Source organism: Musca domestica, unplaced genomic scaffold (assembly GCF_030504385.1).
Source record: "Musca domestica strain aabys unplaced genomic scaffold, Musca_domestica.polishedcontigs.V.1.1 31, whole genome shotgun sequence".
Classification (NCBI taxonomy): Eukaryota; Metazoa; Arthropoda; class Insecta; order Diptera; family Muscidae; genus Musca; species Musca domestica.
Genome location: NW_026712309.1, coordinates 4,597,385 through 4,616,369, shown reverse-complemented (window position 1 = coordinate 4,616,369; position 18,985 = coordinate 4,597,385). Strand labels below are relative to the sequence as shown.

Sequence of the window (18,985 nt, the reverse complement as noted above, 5' to 3'; positions counted from 1 at the left end):
ACAGGACAACAGTGCTCCTTACTATTACAGACTATGGCAAGATTAAGAAGCGGAAGATACGATTGATCATCTATTTTGCACATGTCCTATGTTTTTCAACAAGACTTAAGCTATTTGACAGGTGGGAGACAGAAACTCTTATGTTCTTCTCAGACATAGATTTCACAATCATTTATAATTTTGCCAAAGGTAAAGGCATTTCTTCCTAGGATGAGCACAATGGACCAAAGGTCTCCGAGTGAAGCAATTGCCGAATTCATGTAGCTGCGCATTCTTTTACCAAACCAACCAATCAAGTCTTCTCATCAGACAATGAGAAAGACCTCCATTTTGCCTTTTTGACCATTCAAGTTGACCCAAATTATGAACAAGCTAAAATAGGTCAAAAAAATGTACTGTTTACAAAGCTTCGGAGGAAATTTGCAAAACTAGAAACAAACGCGCCAGACGACAAAAAAAGAATTTTATTTTGTTTTTTATGTGTCTCGCTTGTCTGTCATTGATAAGACAGAAGAGCATTGTATATTTTATATTTTTTCCTTCAATTGAATAGATAAGAGTAATAACAGTTTAAAAAAAAAAGGCAAAATTCCATCATATTTTACGTCTCATTCTAATAAAGCAGAACCAAAAAAAAAAAACAAACAAACAAAAAAGAGAAATTGAAATAAACCTTTTTGTGGTGGTCAGTTAAATTTGAATGGAATGGAAAAGCCTATATTTAACGGATTCACTTGTGGTTATGCGTCTTGAAGTCCATTCGTAAACCGGTTTGTGGTATGGAAATTCCAAAACTTTTATGTTAACAATATAAGTGTGAGAGAATAAAAAATAGCATTGTGCCATTTGGAATGGGAATTCCAAATGTCATTAATATAATTAAATGAAAGATGTTCAAATGTTGCAACATTGGTCATTCGGGAACCTACTGTGCTATCGACATCTCTGTGTTTTTTTTATAAAGCGATTAATTGAAATTAAAACAAGTATAAAAGCGGTTAGTTCGGCCGGGTCAAACTTTGAATACCCTCCACAATTTGGAACTTATTTGGCAATTCTCAAAAACAATAAAACCCGTTAAAAATTCTGTTAAAATCTTAAAAATGCCGAATGTAGTTTTTATATTAGGGTCTAGCCGACGGCATGGACCTTCATAGGTAACTTTTTTCATAAGCCAATACAATATTCAAATGCGAAACTTCAAAAAATCGATGAATAATGTAGCTAAAATACCGAATTTCGGAAGGTACCGCTATACGGGGCTATGCGAAGACGTGGACCTGCACAGACAATCTCCTGTTATAGGCTGTAGTATCCATTACGAACATCAAATATCAAATTTGAAAGAATTCCGGTGAATAATGTCGCTAAAATCAACAAAGTACCGAATATAGAGAGGAACCGTTATATTGGGGCTATACGAAGACGTGGACCTGCACAGATAATTTTCTGTCTTAGGCTGTAGTATCCATTTCGAACTTCAAACACCCAATTTGAAACAATTCCGATAGACGGGCGAACATCGCTAAATCAACATTGAATTTTATGCTGATCAAGAATATATATACTTTGAAGGTATAAAATAACTTTTGGTAATGTTATTTTATATTTATAAATAAATGTTATTGATTTGAATGTTTATCTTTGTTTTAACGTTATCACGTGCTATTCTTTTTATCAGTTTATTTTCCTGGAAGTGATTTTGCTTAATGATTGGGTTCTGTCTTGTAAGTTGAAAAACACTTATTCTTATCTTTTTTATTGTTTCTTATCGGACGTTCCTTGAAGAGCTTTTTAAATATGTAATAAGTAATTTGACATTACCGACATTGAAAATCAATGTACATATATAAATATACATACCTAAACATAATTTGCACGAAAACATAAAAAGGGACCCTTTCAAAATAAGGGCGTTAGCACTGACTATAATAAACTTTTTTTCTCTTTTCCCCGTCGGTGGACGAGCTACTTGATATGAAACCTTTATTATAATATGCAGATATTCCAACACGCATTGAGTCCCAGCCCATGGTAGTGGGGAATGAATTTAAAAGAAAACTCCTACGGAGATGGGGATTATGAAGGACCAGAAATGTGATATCATGGGGATATCATTAAAAAAATAGTTAAAACCTGTAAATGTTGTCACTAAATACTTTGCAAACATTTATGATACCTAAAAGTATGCTTCACATCTCTAAGAGAAGTAGTCTAGAACACGCTAATCTAAATAAACTATTAAAAATAAATTCCACATGATTTTGGAGTCATATGTGAAATGAACTTTTCTCAAATTATCTGCAACAATATTAATATACAGGGTGAGATGAAAAACTGCAATCAACTTCAGACTGCTATCATTTCTACGCCACTCCGACAACTGTTAAAATTATTCCAGTTACAGCTCATTATATTGTTTACAAGCGTACAAAAGTATTTTGGTGAGATTTTTCCAGAAAAAAAGTTATTCAAGTGTGATAGTGTGCTTTCTTTATATTTGGCTGGAAAACCACAAGTGGCTATCGTTAGAGCACTCCAGCATTTAAATGTGAATAAATCTTTTGAGTCTCGTAGCATCGCTCGTTACCGTGATGTTGGTAACGTAGCCCGACATCAAGGAATTGGACGGAAGAAAACAGCAACAACAGCAGAAATTGTTCGAAAAGTAAAGAAGCGACTCGATCGAAACCCGCGTCGCAGTGGCCGAAAAATGGCTCAGGAGCTGAACATATCGCAACTATTGAAAAATGAGCTCGGGATAATAATTGAAATTCCAAAAAGTGCAAGGACAACAGAAGGAAAATTAGACTCAAAAAAAGCTAAAGAGTTGCTTCGCTTGGCCGAATGTTGTGAACTGCCGAATTTGGTATTCTCCGATGAGAAAACATTCGTTGTCCAGCAGTTTGTAAACAAATGATATGATCGTGTTTACTTGCCAAAGAGGTCAGCCAAAAATGTGCACCTTCGGTTGGCCACCGGAACTCAAGCGCCGGCCATGGTGATGGTGTGGGCCGCCATAACATCGCTTCGCCGCGTGGGCCAAAATACCGCAGAGCAACATTCGGACGGCGTGTTTCATTGGCCAAAGGTGATATTTGAACAAATCTAAACTTATTCTAAAACTTGATGATACATCCGACATTTTTTGCTTTAATTCAAAAAAATTTAAAAAAAAAAAAATAAAATAAAAATTATGGCGTTTGACTTTGTTGCAGTTTTTTATCTAACCTTGTACTTTTAAAGAAATATATATTTATATAATATAAAGTTATTTTTTAAGTTTGAAAAAAAAAATTGGAAGCTCCTTAAAGTATGCTATAAAATATGAAAAAATCACTTTATATAGAATTAATGCGTAATCGGATCTTTAATCTGTAAAAAGCTTGGTGTTTACTTTTCTAGACCAGAAATACAAAATCCATTATAAAACTATTATTTGATCGTTCACTGATCCAGACAATCTCATTTGTATTGTCTGACCTTTGTCTTAGATCACTTAATATTCAAACGTTTTGTTTTCTTATGTTGCTCGGCATGTGGACTATGGAATTTATTTAACCTACTGACTGATTGAAAATACAAATTGCCGCTTGACGTCATGTGTCGGTTCAGGTGTTATGAAAGTTATGCTGTGCTATAAAACATGAAAAAATCAATAGACTCGGGTAGTTCTCAACGTTATTTAAATAACATTTTCCTGCTGCAGATGAACTATAAGACTAAAGAGAAACGTAACGACTATTCTACATCTCAAGCAACTGAGTATTGCCACAGATAATTTAATTTAGTACACAAGACTTTCTGAATGTGGAGAAACTAAAATCCGAGGAAAAATATTTATCTAACAGTATTCCTATTATCCTCAGGTCCATCCAATTCACGAGGGCTTGCCGATGTTCTATATATTGCTACCGAACTTTTATCGAATGAAAACGTGTATCAATAAACAAATAGAGACAGAAGACTGGAGCGAAATTCCCTGAATCAATTTTCTTACAGCTCTCTCCCGAGAGAAAGTAACATTTGCAAAATTGTCCATTTTTTTACCATGCCGTCTTTATTCCGATAGCAACAAGACGATCTAACAGAATTCTGACACAGGTTCACTCAACCGAAGCTGTGAAAAGAATTAGTTTAAACCAAAACTCCTCTATTGTTGGTCAAGAAGTCATCAGTCGAAGCCCAAGAAACCTCGAGGCCTCATTTTACAAAAAATATCAAGATGAGACCTTAAACTTTTTTCATAAAGCCTCAGAAAACAACAATTACTAAGTCATTTTAATAGAAAGAAAACAGATAAGGATTAACAAGGAGATCTAAGCTATCAAGTCAAGTGCAAGAGAGCCACTCTTGAATGAAAAAAAAAAAAAACACTCCTTGAAACAAGTGGACTCATTAGGCTCTGTTGCGTTCCACGACAATATAGTAGTGAATGAAGTGGCTGAAGAATTAGCTCGAGGCGGATCACAGTCGATTGATCTACCGATTTATGAAAATGCTTGAAAAAATCTTTTATCAAAGAAGATGGCACTTGGAAACAGGTTGCAGAGTATCTAGGGCGATAATGCCGGTCATTTGGAGGAGAAGAACAAGCTCCCTTATATCACTTAGTGGAATCGTTGTAGGCATACTAACCGATCACTGCAGTATCAGGTATTTGAAGTCAAGATGGGACAATAGTATTCCAGACTATGTAAAGATGAAGAAAAGATTGATACGATTGAACATCTTCTTTGCAGAAGTCTCATTTTATCAAACAAGATACATAGGCCATTCGGAAGGTGGAAGATAGAATCTCTAACGCTCTTCTCAGACATGGAGCCCATCATAATTTACACCTTTGGCAAAGGCATTCCCTGGCTAGGCAGACAACCATGCTAACTGTACTTCTCTCTATCAATATTTTCTTCACCTTTCCGCTTCCATATCTCCTCCAACCCCAACAACTTTTTTCTTTCCTAGGATGAACACAATAAACCAAAGGTATCTGTATCCTTAGACAAAACAAACTGTACCAAAGAAATTCAAAAGACTCCTATACAAAGACGGGCCGATTAAAATATGTAGTTGGAATTACTGTGTATATTTCATCCAAATCAGAGGAGACAGCTGAGTCAACCCTGAATCTGTTACTGTTAGCCAAACATCCATTAATAAGGGGGATGGCAAATCGAGAGAACAGTGAAATGACTGTTATTTCCACACAAACGAATTTTGTCAGCATTTTTGCAGAAGCCCCAGATTGTTAGGCTGATTTTTCTAAATCAAGCTAATTCAAAATATTGACTATTGCCCGATTCTAGCAGAAATTTTGACTTAAATTGTAATTCACTTAAAACCCTTGGGTATTTGCAAGTCTTTTCTCTTAAAAGAAACTCCAATTCATTAACATTTTCTTAATTTTTAAATTTGTCCGATTAGAAGCTAGCCACTGAAATTTGTATCACCCTATTCCATATAACAATGGTCCTCAAATTTTCCTCGACACCATATCCAACTTACCATCCTCAGCTTGTTGTGGCGCCAGACACATACTGCCAAAATCACCGCTACCAATGCCCTGTGGTGATTTCAAATTATTTGGATTATTTCGATGCTGCTGCTGCGGCTGTTGTAGCTCAATGAGAGCTTTGCTGTTGTTATTGTGAAATTGTTGTTGATGCTGTTGTTGCAGTTGTTTTGAATACTGTTTCGACTGCAGCTGTTGTATTTGTTGTTGCTGTTCGGCATATAAAGAATTTACATGATTACATTTATCATCACCATCCGAATTACCATCGTATTGATTTTCACAGATATTTACTTGTTGTTGTTGGCCCGCAATACGCTGTGGACGCCGGCGACTGGCACTGAATACGCCACCTTCATCCGTTACGGTTATGTGGAAATTTTGCTGATAACCCAAGCGGGCATCGTACGATGTACTCGAATACGATAGATGTTTGCCACCACCGCTGGCCCCTGAGAAACCAGGTCCGGCCGTTATATCAATGGCCGATGGTTGCAGTGCAGAATTCAGGACCGTGGTGGGTGGCCTCAGCGTGAGATTAACCGAAGTATAACTTTTTTGCGAGTTACCCGAATTTGTGGGTGATGACACCACTGACGACGACGAGTTGAACGCTGTTGTGGTGGTTGGAGTTAGCGGAGCTGTTGTACCGCCGGGTGTAGTGGCAAAAGTTGTCGTCTGTTGGAAAAAATCACGCGTATACGGTGGCTCGGGTTGTAATGTTATGACTGAACGGTGGCGTATTGGCGATTTGTTTTGTGGTGAACTGTTGTGTTGGTGGTGAGTTTTAGACGACGATGATGTCGATGATGTGGGAGAAGGGGGCGTTGATATTGAGACATTAACGGAAATCTCTGATTCCGATAGGGGACTACTACTCGCTGTGTGAGTGGAGAGAGAATCACCAGCCGTTGTTGTGTTGTTATTGTTGTTGTTGCCTGAATTGAACGGGGGGTTTGCATGATGGTGCTGAGGTTGTGTAGACGTTAGTGAGTTAGGTTTGGGGGCTATGGGAGGCAGAGGGGCTTTACGCACGGGTTTTGTTGTTGTGGCTGTCGTTGGCTGCTGCTGTTGCTGCTTATGACGTTGTTGTAAAGAATGCTCTTGCAATTGCACATTTAAACGCTGGCGTTGTTGTTGTTGCTGCTGCTGTTGACTATTCAAATTGAGCGTTGTGGGTCTGGCTCTGGGTTGAGGTGTATTAACAGCAGCACCAGCAGCTGGCGTCGTCTCACCAATACAACTGTTGCTCTCTATGCATCCATTATTGCCATTGTTGTTGCTGTTGTTGTTCAACTCTTTGTGTGGTGAACTGACGGAGGTCTGGTGCTCTTGCTCTCGTTTTTGTATGACTGGGGTTTTTGTTGTTGGCATATCATTTAATTTCATTTCGTTGATAGCGTCGTCACCATCCAATGCCGTAGCAGCAACACCACCTGTCGTCGCCGTTTCCAAGTATTCTACGCCAGATATGGTTATCTGTTTGTTGAGTGGATGACGCCGAGCTGGATAATTACTGTTATCAACTGGCAGGGAAACGTTTCTCTGCAGCAGTGGTGAATTTGGCTTATTGGGAGGTGGTTGTAGTGGTGCTGGTCTAATGGGTTTCAGTGGTGGCTTCAATGGTGGCTTTTGTTGCACAATGGGCTTTTGCTGCAGCGGAGGTTTGACATTGACCGTTGTTGGTGTTGGTGCTGCTGTCGGTGTTGGTGTTGTAGTTGTTGATGCAGTGCCGACGTTATTGTATTGCAGATTGCCGTTATTTGAATTTGTATTTGGCGGATGTAGAACTTTGGCAGGATAACTTTGAACTGGTATTGGATTCAGCTCCAATTCATTTCTCAACATTCGAATGCACTGCTCACGCTGATGGCAATTCTCGTTGACACACTGGGTCACAATATTATCGGGTATCGTTGGAAATTCTTGTTTCATCTCATGAAACAAGTGCATTATAGTTATATTTGTACAATTGCACGTGGATTTCTTGCCAGTTGTGGGAGAGTGGGCATTACAGGTATTTGCAATGGCTGCTGCTAATGAATCGTCTCCGTTGCTGTTGGCGTGGTTGTTGTTGTTGTTGCGGCTGCTATTGGTTTCACACGTATTATTATTGGTGTTGTTACAGTTGTTGTCGTTGTTATTGTTGTGATTGATAGAGTTATTGTTGTTTGGATTTTTTAGAAAATTCCCTGGCGGCTTTGGTGGTTTAGCCGCCATTTTTGGCCATCATTTAACAAAATCACAAACCTAAAATGACGAGAAAGAAAATGTGATTGATTAGTAAAGGGAATGGGGAAAAGTAAAGAAAATAACATAAAATATCCAATATTTAAATAAAAATTTATTTTTTAAATTTGTCATAAAAATAAGAAGAAAAAAACAATTACAAAATGAATTGTAAAATAATATTTTTTACATATATATGCCTCATTTAACTGTAGAGCAGGTTTTCTAGAATTTGCTATAAGTGAAATTAATGAATGGTATAAGTAAACTTGTTCACATCTGTTCAATCCATTTTCTCACAAGATTTGAAAGGTTCCAAGCATTAAGTATTTTTCACAGGAAGTATCAGAGAAGTGCTAAGGTGAGAGACAAGAATTAAACTGAAATCTACCACCATAAAGTACAAAATAATTTAAATTATAGATGTCACTCGTTTTATCTAACAAAAATTATGATTTCGTTGCAGAACTTTGATTTCTGGATAGTTAAAATATCAAATTTTTAAAGTACCACCTTCGGTGTCAGAAAAGTCTCTAAAACTATGCACAAATAAAATTCTAAGAACAATAATAAAACTAACATAAAGATGGCGCTTCTTATATCATATTATTAAAAAGAAAGAAACTTTATCAGGATTGAAAACATTCTAAGATACAATTCTTAAAAAAACAACATATTTTAACCTACAGGGTTAGATGAAAAAACTGCAACCAACTTCAGACTGCTGTCATTTCTAAGCCACTCGTCCGACAGCTGTTAAAATTATTTCAGTGACAACTCATTATATTGTTTACAAGCGTACAAAAGCATATTGGTGAGAATTTCCCAGAAAAAAAGTTATTGTGATGGAATTCAAGCGTAATAGTGTGATTTCTTTATATTTGGCAGGGAAACCACAAGTGGCTATCGTTAGAGCACTCCAGCATTTAAATGTGAATAAATCTTTTGTGTCTCGTGCCATCGCTAGTTACCGTGACACTGGTAGCTTAGCCCGACGTCAAGGAAGTGGACGGAAGAAAACACCAACATCAGCAAATTCCAAATAGTGCAAGAACTTACACCGCAACAGAAAGAAAATAGACTTGCTTCGCTTGGCCGAAAGTGGTGAACTGTCGAACTTGGTTTTCTCCGATGAGAAAACATTCGTTGTCCAGCAGTTTGTAAACAAACAAAATGATCGTGTTTACTTTCCAAAGAGGTCAGCAGAAAATTTACACCTTCGGTCATAGTGATGGTGTGGGCCGCCATAACAGCCGCTCGTATTAATCGACCGGGCATCAAAGTAAATGCCGAATATTATCGCGAAACGGCTGTATTAAAGCCTTAGGCACGCAAAAAATTTAGCCGCAAACCTTGGACATTCAAAAAGGACTCAGCACGCGCCACCCAAGAATGGTTAAAAAATGGAACACTAACAACAATCCGTTGGACTATTGTGTCTGGAGTATTTTGGAAAGCAAGGTTAGCACTAAAAAATACCAAAGTATCGATCAACTCAAGCAAACGCCTCGCCGGGAATGGGCCAAAATGCCGCAGAGCAACATTCGGGCAGCGTGTGACGGTTTCATTGGCCTTTTGAAAGCCATAATTCGTGCCAAAGGTGACGAATTCGAACAAATCTAAACTTATTCTAAGATTTGATGCTATTTCCGACAACTTTTGCTTTCATTCCAAAAATTTTAAAAAATGTAAAATTTATGGCTTTTGACGTTGTTGCAGGTGTTTGCAGCGTAGACGGCGCTCCTTAAATTCTATTTTACAATATCATGAATATTTACAAAGATTTATGACCTTCTGGGATCATTTCATCTCATTCCTCTTTCCAAAATCCTAAGATCAAGGATCTTCGCGCGATTTCAATAAAGGTATTGATATTCATTATACAAACATTTCTCAGTACTTCTGAACATTTCTGAACAGTACTCATTGAACATTTTACTGCCTGCGGTTAAGATCTTCAAATCTTGCATAGGGTTCATAAATAATACTTAGAAGATAGATAAGACAGTAAAGTTTCATAAAAACTCTTTAAATTTTATAACACCTAACAACGAGCGCCATCTAAGTTTTTGTTTTGCTTATTTACGAATTGAATGTAGTGTATGTTTTCTGCAAAAATGTAAAAGATCTGGTCTCAAAACTTTGAGTCAACAGTGTGTCTAAAAGTATGTAATTAAATTTTCAAAAAAAAAAAAAAAAACTGAAATATAGATGGCACTCGTTATGAAATGTCAATAATTTCTATAAGATTTTACATCGATCTTCCAAAATAGAACACATGTAATCTATCTACTTCGCGTTATTACTGAATCCCATACAACTTTTTCAGATCTTAGCTGCAATTAATCAATCAGTCAAACAATTAGACAGTCAGTAAATTATTCAATCGTCCAGACAATCAATTAATCAGTCGTTGAGGTATTTTTATAAACCTATTTTAATTTGAAATGTCGAAAAGCAAATATTTTTCCCAATCATCCTCACTAAAGGGTTTTTCAAAGATGCCTTGTTCCAGATTTTCATAATAGCAGCTATTTTGCAATTTCAATATGAATTTATTTATTAATTCTTAATACAAATCCACCACTCAATAAAATATATTCTCAGCCCCTTTCATATTTTCACTTCACTTGAGATTCGTGTTCAATCATCCACAGTTGTTCTAAAGCATATGTTGCTCCTCTCTCTCTCTCTCTCTCTCTCTCCCTCTCTGACAAATAAATAAAGCACAAAAACTTCCGGTTAAGCAAAAACAAACAAAAAAATCGCCGCTTAACAAAGGAACTGCGAAATTCGTACAGGGAACCACCAATCGAAAATAGTCAAGATATTGAATGAAAGGTAGAAAAAAACATATAAATACCTTTTGTTTTGTTGTAATACCTGTGTTGCTGTTTGTTTTTGCTTTTTCTTATAATTGAATTAAGAATGGTGAAATACGCATACATATACCTTAATTTCCACCTCAAAACTAGCCTCCTCTCTATCTCTCCACGAGCCCAAAACATTATCAACAATAAAACAAACTGTTATCTGCGAAGCCATACTGAAGGAAAACACACATACACAAACAACAACAAAATATTAAGAAATATTGAACAAATAAATGCCAACAACACCTACTATACATATAGGTCGTATACAATAGAACAAAAGCAAGATCACCCACCCAGCCTGCAATGGGAATGGACAAACAAAAATGGGAGAGGAGCAAGACAAATGGCAACCCAACAAAACAACACGGCAAATTATTTCATTTTCCAGAATTAGAGCAAAATGCTAATTTGTTTTTCTGCAAAAATGAGGCAAATAACAACAACATCACAGCAACAACAAAAATAGAACATTTTTGCTAACGTCAGTAAAAATTGAATTGATCTGCTACTTTTGCACTGTGACTACCGGTCTTTCACACCGTCGTCTGCATTTCCCACGGGCGGGTGGGCAGACGGACAAACGAACGGACAGAGGGACTGACCCGCCTCCCTGTCTGCCGTCTGGTGTTTGGTCTGTCATATTTTTGCTAAAGACCATCCATCTTTTCTTGCATACGTCGTACGTAGATAGGTAGGTAGGTGGTGGATAGATGGCTAGATAGGCGGCAGATAGGTAAGTAAGTGTGTACACAAAATACAATTCGAAATGAAATGAAAATAAAAATAAAAAGAAATTGAAGGAGAGCAAACAAATAAAAGCACTCACACTTGCACACACCCGCAGAGAAATAGTATAGCATAAACAAATGACAACTGAATTTAAAAATATTTATGACACCACAACAGCCAACAACTAAATATCAACACCCTCTCATCATCATCCTCATCATCGCCACACAAACAATTGCAAAGATTATTATCGAAAAACAAAAAAAAAAAAAAAAACATATTAACAAATTAGATACGATAATATTATACTATTTGGGATAACATAATTATGAACTTCTAGGCAGAGGGGAGCAATGGGTGAGCTTGAACCGAATAACTAGGGAGTGGGTACTTAAAATACAAGCTTGAATGAAAAAAAAAACACAAACGTATATATTGGAATGGAGCAAGGGTTAAAATTAGCCTCGCATACCACTAAAAAAATTGGTTGTGGCACCATTGTACAAGGATAACTAAATTGCCCTTCCGTAAACTTCAAAACGAAGGATTCTGAAAACTTTTTGGAACAACTTGAATATAAACCAACAAATTGTGCGCTATATAACAGCACCCCCAAATGTTTGGTAGTTTTTGTGATATTTTTGGGTGTATCAATTATTAGATGACTAATCCGATATGTATAATTTCTGAACTTCTGTGATTTATCGATTTCCCATAAAATTGAATTACAAGTAGGGTCGGATAGAACTATTTCCATGTCAAAAATGTGCTCCTAATTATACCCTTAAATAACTTACAAGAGAGCACAATGACACTATAATATAAATGGCGCTATTGTACAATATTAATGATTTGAAGAAGTTTGAAATCTTTTTAGATATAGAGGGCTTTAGCATGTTTTCTAAGACGAAAACCTTCGGATAGGACATCAGAGTGTGGCTTTTATAAAAATACCATCAAAATGTGTTCTATATTGAGAATTCCCTAAGGGATTATTTTGAGATTTGGTTAAAAAAAGACTTTAAAACATTGTAGTATAAAAAATGATATTGCCAAGAAGCTATTACGGAACAAGTGATAAAATTAAAATATAGATGACGTTCCACATCTATAAACAATATTTGGCTTAATAAAGACAATCGGATCCCATAAAATTGCATTAAAAATAGTATCAGATAGAACAACTTCTATGTCATAGTATACCCTTAAATCACTACGAAGAAAATATAATGATATTCAAATATAGATGGCGATTCTTATTAAACCTTTACTATAAATAATACCAATGACTTGATAAAGTTAAGAAAATTGTTAACATAAAGAGGGCCTTCAGGAGATTTCCTAAAATGAATATCTTCGGAGAATTTAAATATATGGAGAATTTATTCCGAAGGCCTCCTGCGGTCCGAAGATCTCCTATATTGAAGGAAGGTCGTCTAAATAGATCCTCATAGATTACCAAAAGATTTTTTTCTTTTTATATGTGTAGTTTTTTTTTTTTTGAAAATTCTGAAATTCTGTGGGCGAGGTACCAGAACTGTTAAGAGCTATTAAAACTGGATTTGAAACCAAAAGCTACTAGAATATCGGACGGCAAAAAAGACAAACGTATCTATTAGAAGTGGAAGTGCATAGAGCAGAACATACGAGATATGCGCAGAAGACAAGCGTTGAAGAGCTTTCTTAGTTATTGCGCAGTTGTCGTAAATGTCAGATTCCTCTTTTATGGAAAACGAATCCATTTAAGATCTCCAACACATTCGGACATATTACATCAACAAGTTGCGAGATTTTGTAAGGGCACATACCTAATTGTACCGAGCTTAAAAATAAAACTTCAGTCTAGAGTGCTCAACTGACTCAGGCGTGCTCTGGCTTAGGCTGGGACATGTGGCGCCCAACATGATATGGTAACTTTTCTAACATGTTTGGTAAGTTTTGCATAGAAAATTAAATTTTTGACTTCATGGCACACCGTCGCTATATGGAACTAATGATTTATGGGTGATTTAGTTTTTTTTTTTTTTTTCTTATAGTACGTTTATATATATGAGGGTTAACCCACTGGATTTGGATTTAAATTGTCATACCCATTACTTTTACTTCAAATAAATCCTCTCAAAGTAGGTTAACCCTACAAACAGTTCTAACGTAAACATGGCATTAAACTGCAAGACAAATGCAGGGTGAGATGAAAAACTGCAACCAACTTCAAACTACTGTCATTTCTGAGCCACTCGTCCGACAGCTGTTAAAATTATTCCAGTGACAGCTCATTATATTGTTTACAAGCGTACAAAAGCAAGTGGCTATCGTTAGAGCACTCCAGCATTTAAAATAATAATAAAATAGACTCAACAGAGCTAAAGAGTTGCTTCCCTTGGCCAAAGTGGTGAATTGCCGAATTTGGATTTCTACGATGAGAAAACATTCGTCGTCCAGCAGTTTGTAAACAAACAAAATGATCGAGTTTACTTGCCACAGAGGTCAGCTGAAAATGTGCAGCTTCGGTTGGCCACCAGAAATCTTGCGTCGGCCATGGTGATGGTGTGGGCCGCCATAACAGCCGATGGTCGCTCTCCGCTCGTATTAATCGACCGTGGCATCAGAATAAATGCCGAATATTATAGCGAAAATATTCTGGAGGTTATATTAAAGCCTTGGGCACGCAAACATTTTGGCCGCAGACCTTCGACATTCCAACAGGACTCAGCACCATCGCAAGTGGTTATAAAATGAGGTTCCTCGCTTCATTTCCAGCGCACAATGGCCACCAAAATCTCTGGATACCTATCCGTTGGACTATTGTGTCTGCAGTATTTTGGAAAGCAAGGTTGGCATTAAAATATACCAAAGGGTCGATCACCTCAAACAAGCGCTTCGCCGGGAATGCAACATTCGGGCAGCGTGTGACGGTTTCATTGGCCGTTTGGATGCCATAATTCGTGCCGAAGATGACCAATTCGAACAAATCAAATTTTTTGCTTTCATTTAATAAAATTTAAAAATTATGGCGTTTGACTTTGCTGCAGTCTCACCCTGCATTTCTGGTCACTCGGGAAAGAGCGAGAGCATTGTAAAGGTATGGATACATAAACAGTTTCAAGTCTTATTTTGTTACATATCATAAAGGAATCCCAGAGCCGCATTGAATTCTGCCGTCGGTTTTCCAGATAATTTGATATTAATATGCCTAGTCATGATCCTAAGTTTCTTATGTACCCACACCTTAATGGGCGTTTCCTGTTGACCGAAGTCTATTTGAAAATTACTGTAATTTTATTTCGATTCATTTGGACTTTGGAATTGGACTCTCCTGTATTGACGAGAATTTCATCATAATTAGAAATATATATGTATTTTTCCCAATGATGAGTTGGCGAAAACGCCGAATCTCAAAATAATGGCCTAATAAATTAAAATCTATTTATTGTCAATTCATAGGCAGATAAAAACAAATTACAAACTCGTAGCTGTAAGATGACAACTCATGATAAAATAAATTATTTAAATATATTTTTCAAACATATATGACAGTAACAGAAACAAACTTACATTTTTTTTTTTATTTTTGTGAACAAAAACTAAACGTGATTTTCAGTAAAACTTGTTTCGCATGAATAAATTGAAATATTAAAAATTTTCGGTTAAAACTAATAAATTTATTTCACTATTTTTTGTCTTTAAATTAATTTTTAACTTAAATACGTCAGTAAGTTTTTAGAAACGAATTTCGCGAAAAATCAATAAAGGTCTAGGCCAGACTAAAAATTTTTAGAAGACAAAATCAGTATTTATTTTTATATGATTTATATGGCTTTTAAATATATTTATACTTATTTTGTTATACTTTTTGTTTAATTTTTATATTTCGTTTTTTTATCTTTGTTTCTTCTTGAATTTCATTCAAAATTGTATTTCAATTATTCTTGTTATCTATTTTGTAAATTATTTATTTTTTTAAACATTTCAACACCGCGCATTCTTTTGTTTCCCGTTATAAAACAATTAAACAATTCTTCATAAATTTCCAAGAAACATTATTAATTGTAATAATAAGCATACATGTATTTTTGTGTCGTTATTAAACGATTCACTTAAATATTGAAACAAATGGATAGGTATTTACAACAACCACAACGAAAAATTGCATTGGCCATAAATTTCAAAACACATTCACGCACACACGGACCCAGCGATTTTCAATTTAAATATTTTCTCTGCAACAATGTAGAGAATAGTATTTATTATTTTCATTTATTTTATTCTTTGATTTACTTAAAAATATTATTTTTTTTCTTTTGAACTTTTGAAGAAAATTCACGAATATTTGCGAATTAAAATTTCCCCCGAATTTGTTGCTGTCTGTTTTTGGATGGGGGTTTCCTTTTTTTCCTTGGTTCACTTGAGTTGTGTTGTCAACGCTTTAAATGCCTGAGTAAAACTGAGGAAAATTTTCTCAGCGACAATTAAGGCAAAGATGAGCAGCTAGAAAAATAATGAAAAGAAAAACTCAACAACAACAAAAGAATAAAAGAAACTGACCAGACCACCAGACAAAAGCGAAAAAACAACATTTTTTTCAAAATTGTTTGCGGGGGAGATCAAGAGAATTGGCAGATAATTAATTTCATCTCTGAGAGATATGGAATGTAATGCTATATTAGATCTCTTTGGAGCATAAGGAAAAAGACAAAGAGAGAAATAGAGAGACAAAGCGAGATATCATAAACAAAATTATATATAATTATAATTAGACATTGTTTTATGCTGTTTGGGGAATACCCTACGCATATTTTCAAATCAGTGCTGAAGGTCTTTTGTCTACAGATAGTCTTCCAAGTACTTAGGAGAACTGCAGAATATGTTTTATCTTTACAAGCCCATAGTATCAGACACACTTTCTTGATATCAGATTGAAATCATTGTAAATGCCTGTTCTATTTGCTGTTCACGCATCAAGTGACGCGATTACGTTATTATAGTATTCCTCCTATCAGAAAATGTTATAAATTTTGCGATTGTCCCCTAATGTCTTATTTACAGCCAATAAGACATCGGAAATATTTTAGTATTCAATGGTAATATTGAAGAGGACTTTACTATAGGACAAGTGTCCAAATACTATTAAGGAACAATTAATATAACTAAAATATAGAAGGCGATCCACATATGTAATCGAAATTTAGTTAAAAATAGTATCAGAGAAGTTCTCCTTTAAATCACTACTAAGAATGTACAATGACACTAAAATATAGATGGCGCTTTGTAAAGCATATTGTACAATATTATTTGGTTTTTATAAAGTATTAAAAAGTGACTTATGTACAACGATAAAACTCAAATATAGATGACGCTCTACATTTGTCCACACTATTGATCTCAACAAAGTTATGTATGGTATGCCCCAAAAAAGCTAATAAGAAAACACAAATGCACTTAAATATAGATGGCGCTTCTACATAAGGTAGATTATTAGTGGTTTGGCAGATAGATTTAATAGATTAGCAGGTTTCCTAAGTAGACCTTCGAAAGATTACATGTATATAAAAAAGGTATGTATACAGAGAAAAAACATTAGAAGGTGTCCTAAATTAGGAAGATAATGAAAGTGTGTCCTATATGGAGAAGATTCAAATATTAATTTATAAAAAATATTTCAAAAGGTTTTTTCTTTTAGATTTTCTGTAGATTTTAGATTTTCTTAAGGACTTGCCTTAAGTCGGGAAAGGAAATGTGATTCATCTAAAGGTCTTCTGTATATAGAAGACTTTCATATAGTATCCTACCCAAAGAAGGCCCTTAAAAGCTCTCTTGGCGAGAAAAGACCTTCAAATGGTCTTCTATCTAGAGAAAACATTGAAAAGTCTTTGAAAAAACCTTCAAAAGTTGGTGGAGGTGACGTTTTAAATGTCTGATTTACAGGATTTTTTTTAAAAAGATCTTCTTTCCAGAGAATTTCTTCAAAAGTTCTTTTCGGAGAAGATTTTCAAAAAACCTTCAAAAAGGTGTACTTTTCTAGAGAACATATTCAAACCGCCTTCTGTCTAAAGAACAACTTTGGAAAACAGGTCTGTCTTTAAAAAATCGTCTTCAGAAGACTTTGACAAGACAGCAGATATCTAGAGAGGACCATCTTTTAACGTTCAGAAAAACTATTTGTCCTTCCAAAAACTATTAGTTTTTCGATAAATTTTAGCATATATTTTGTTTGAAGGGAACTGTTAAAAGATTTTCGGTCTTTAGAACCCTTTGAGTACCTTCTGCCTACAGTAGACCTTGGAAAGCCTTATGGTCCATAGAGGACGTTTGTAAAGTTATCGGCCTACAGAAGATCCAATGAATCACCTTCATAATGGGTACTACAGCCTATGACAAAAATGTTTGTATGCAGGTCCACATTTTAGTATAGCTCCAATATTCGGCAGCTCCCTATATTCGGTAGCTCCCTATATTTGATAGCTCCCTATATCGGTAGCTCCCGATATTCGGTATTTTGATAATTTCAACACCATTATTCGACGGAATCGTTTCAAATTTCGTGTTGGAAGATCTTGATGGATACTAAAACCTATGGAAAATATTCGTATACAGGTCCACGTCTCCGTATAGCCCCATATCATGGTACCTCCCGATATTCGTATTTTCATGATTTTAGCGATATTTTTTACCGGAATCGTTTCATATTTCGTATTTGAAGTTCGTAATGGGTACTAGAAGCTATGGCGAATAAAATTCATTTGCAGGTCCTCGTTTTCGTATAGCCCACATATGACGGTACCTACCGATACTCGGTATTTTCATGATTTTTGCGACATTATTCACAGGAATTGTAATAAATTTCGTATTTAAAGTTCGTAATGGGTACTACAGCCAATGGCAAAAAAAATCGTAAACAGATCCACGTCTTCGTATAGTTTCCATTTAACGGTTTTCATTTAAATGGTAGTTTTCAGATTTTTTTTTTTTTAATTTTTCAAGTTCATTCCAAATGGTGGATGGTATTAAAAGTTTGGACAAGCCGAATTTAGCTGTTTTTTACGTGTTATTTTTATAAGATCTTCTGCTCGAAAAATATCTTCTTCCGACTATAGATGACCATAAAAAGGTTTCCCGTCTATAGAAGTCCTTTAAAGGGTCTTCTTTCTATCAAATCGTCGATCAATAGAAGACGGTCAAATATCCTTCTGAGTGTAAAATGCCCTTTTAATGTTTTCTTTGTACAAAAGTTCTATAAAGGGTCTTCTGGCCCGTAGAAGACATCTGAAAAATCTTCTGTTAAGAGAAGACTTCTGAAAGACCTATTCATATTGACCTATTTCATATTATAAACCAAATGTCAAAAAATATCTCTAATTTCAATTTTTAATCCCAAAATATGACATTTCAATGGCTTGCTTTTGATTGCATTTAATTAAAACTGAAAAAGAGAGCGGGGGAAATTAAATGCAGAGAGAAAGAGAACGTGAGAAAGGGACAATAACATTTATTTTATTCAAAGAGTAATTGAAAAACACAAACAAATCTCTTTATTCGATTTTAAATGTCTCTCTTATCGTCACACTCTCTTCCACATCTCATTATCTCATTTGGAAACGTATACGTAACATACCTTAAAAAAAGAAACAAAAATCATGTA

At 35.4% G+C, this 18,985-nt stretch overlaps 1 protein-coding gene across 3 annotated transcripts in view; it reads right to left on the bottom strand.

Annotated features, from left to right (window-relative positions):
• The window catches only part of LOC101892773 (GATA zinc finger domain-containing protein 10), a 56,244-nt gene that overhangs the window by 15,222 nt on the left and 22,037 nt on the right, over positions 1-18,985 (bottom strand). For 2 of the 3 annotated variants that reach the window (XM_005176942.4, XM_011298040.3), the window contains exon 2: positions 5,506-7,762. In XM_005176942.4, coding sequence (XP_005176999.2) covers positions 5,506-7,732 — 2,227 coding nt within the window. In that variant the 5' untranslated portion in view covers positions 7,733-7,762. The remainder of the gene's footprint in view (positions 1-5,505; positions 7,763-18,985) is intronic. The other variant, XM_011298042.3, reaches the window with a different exon arrangement.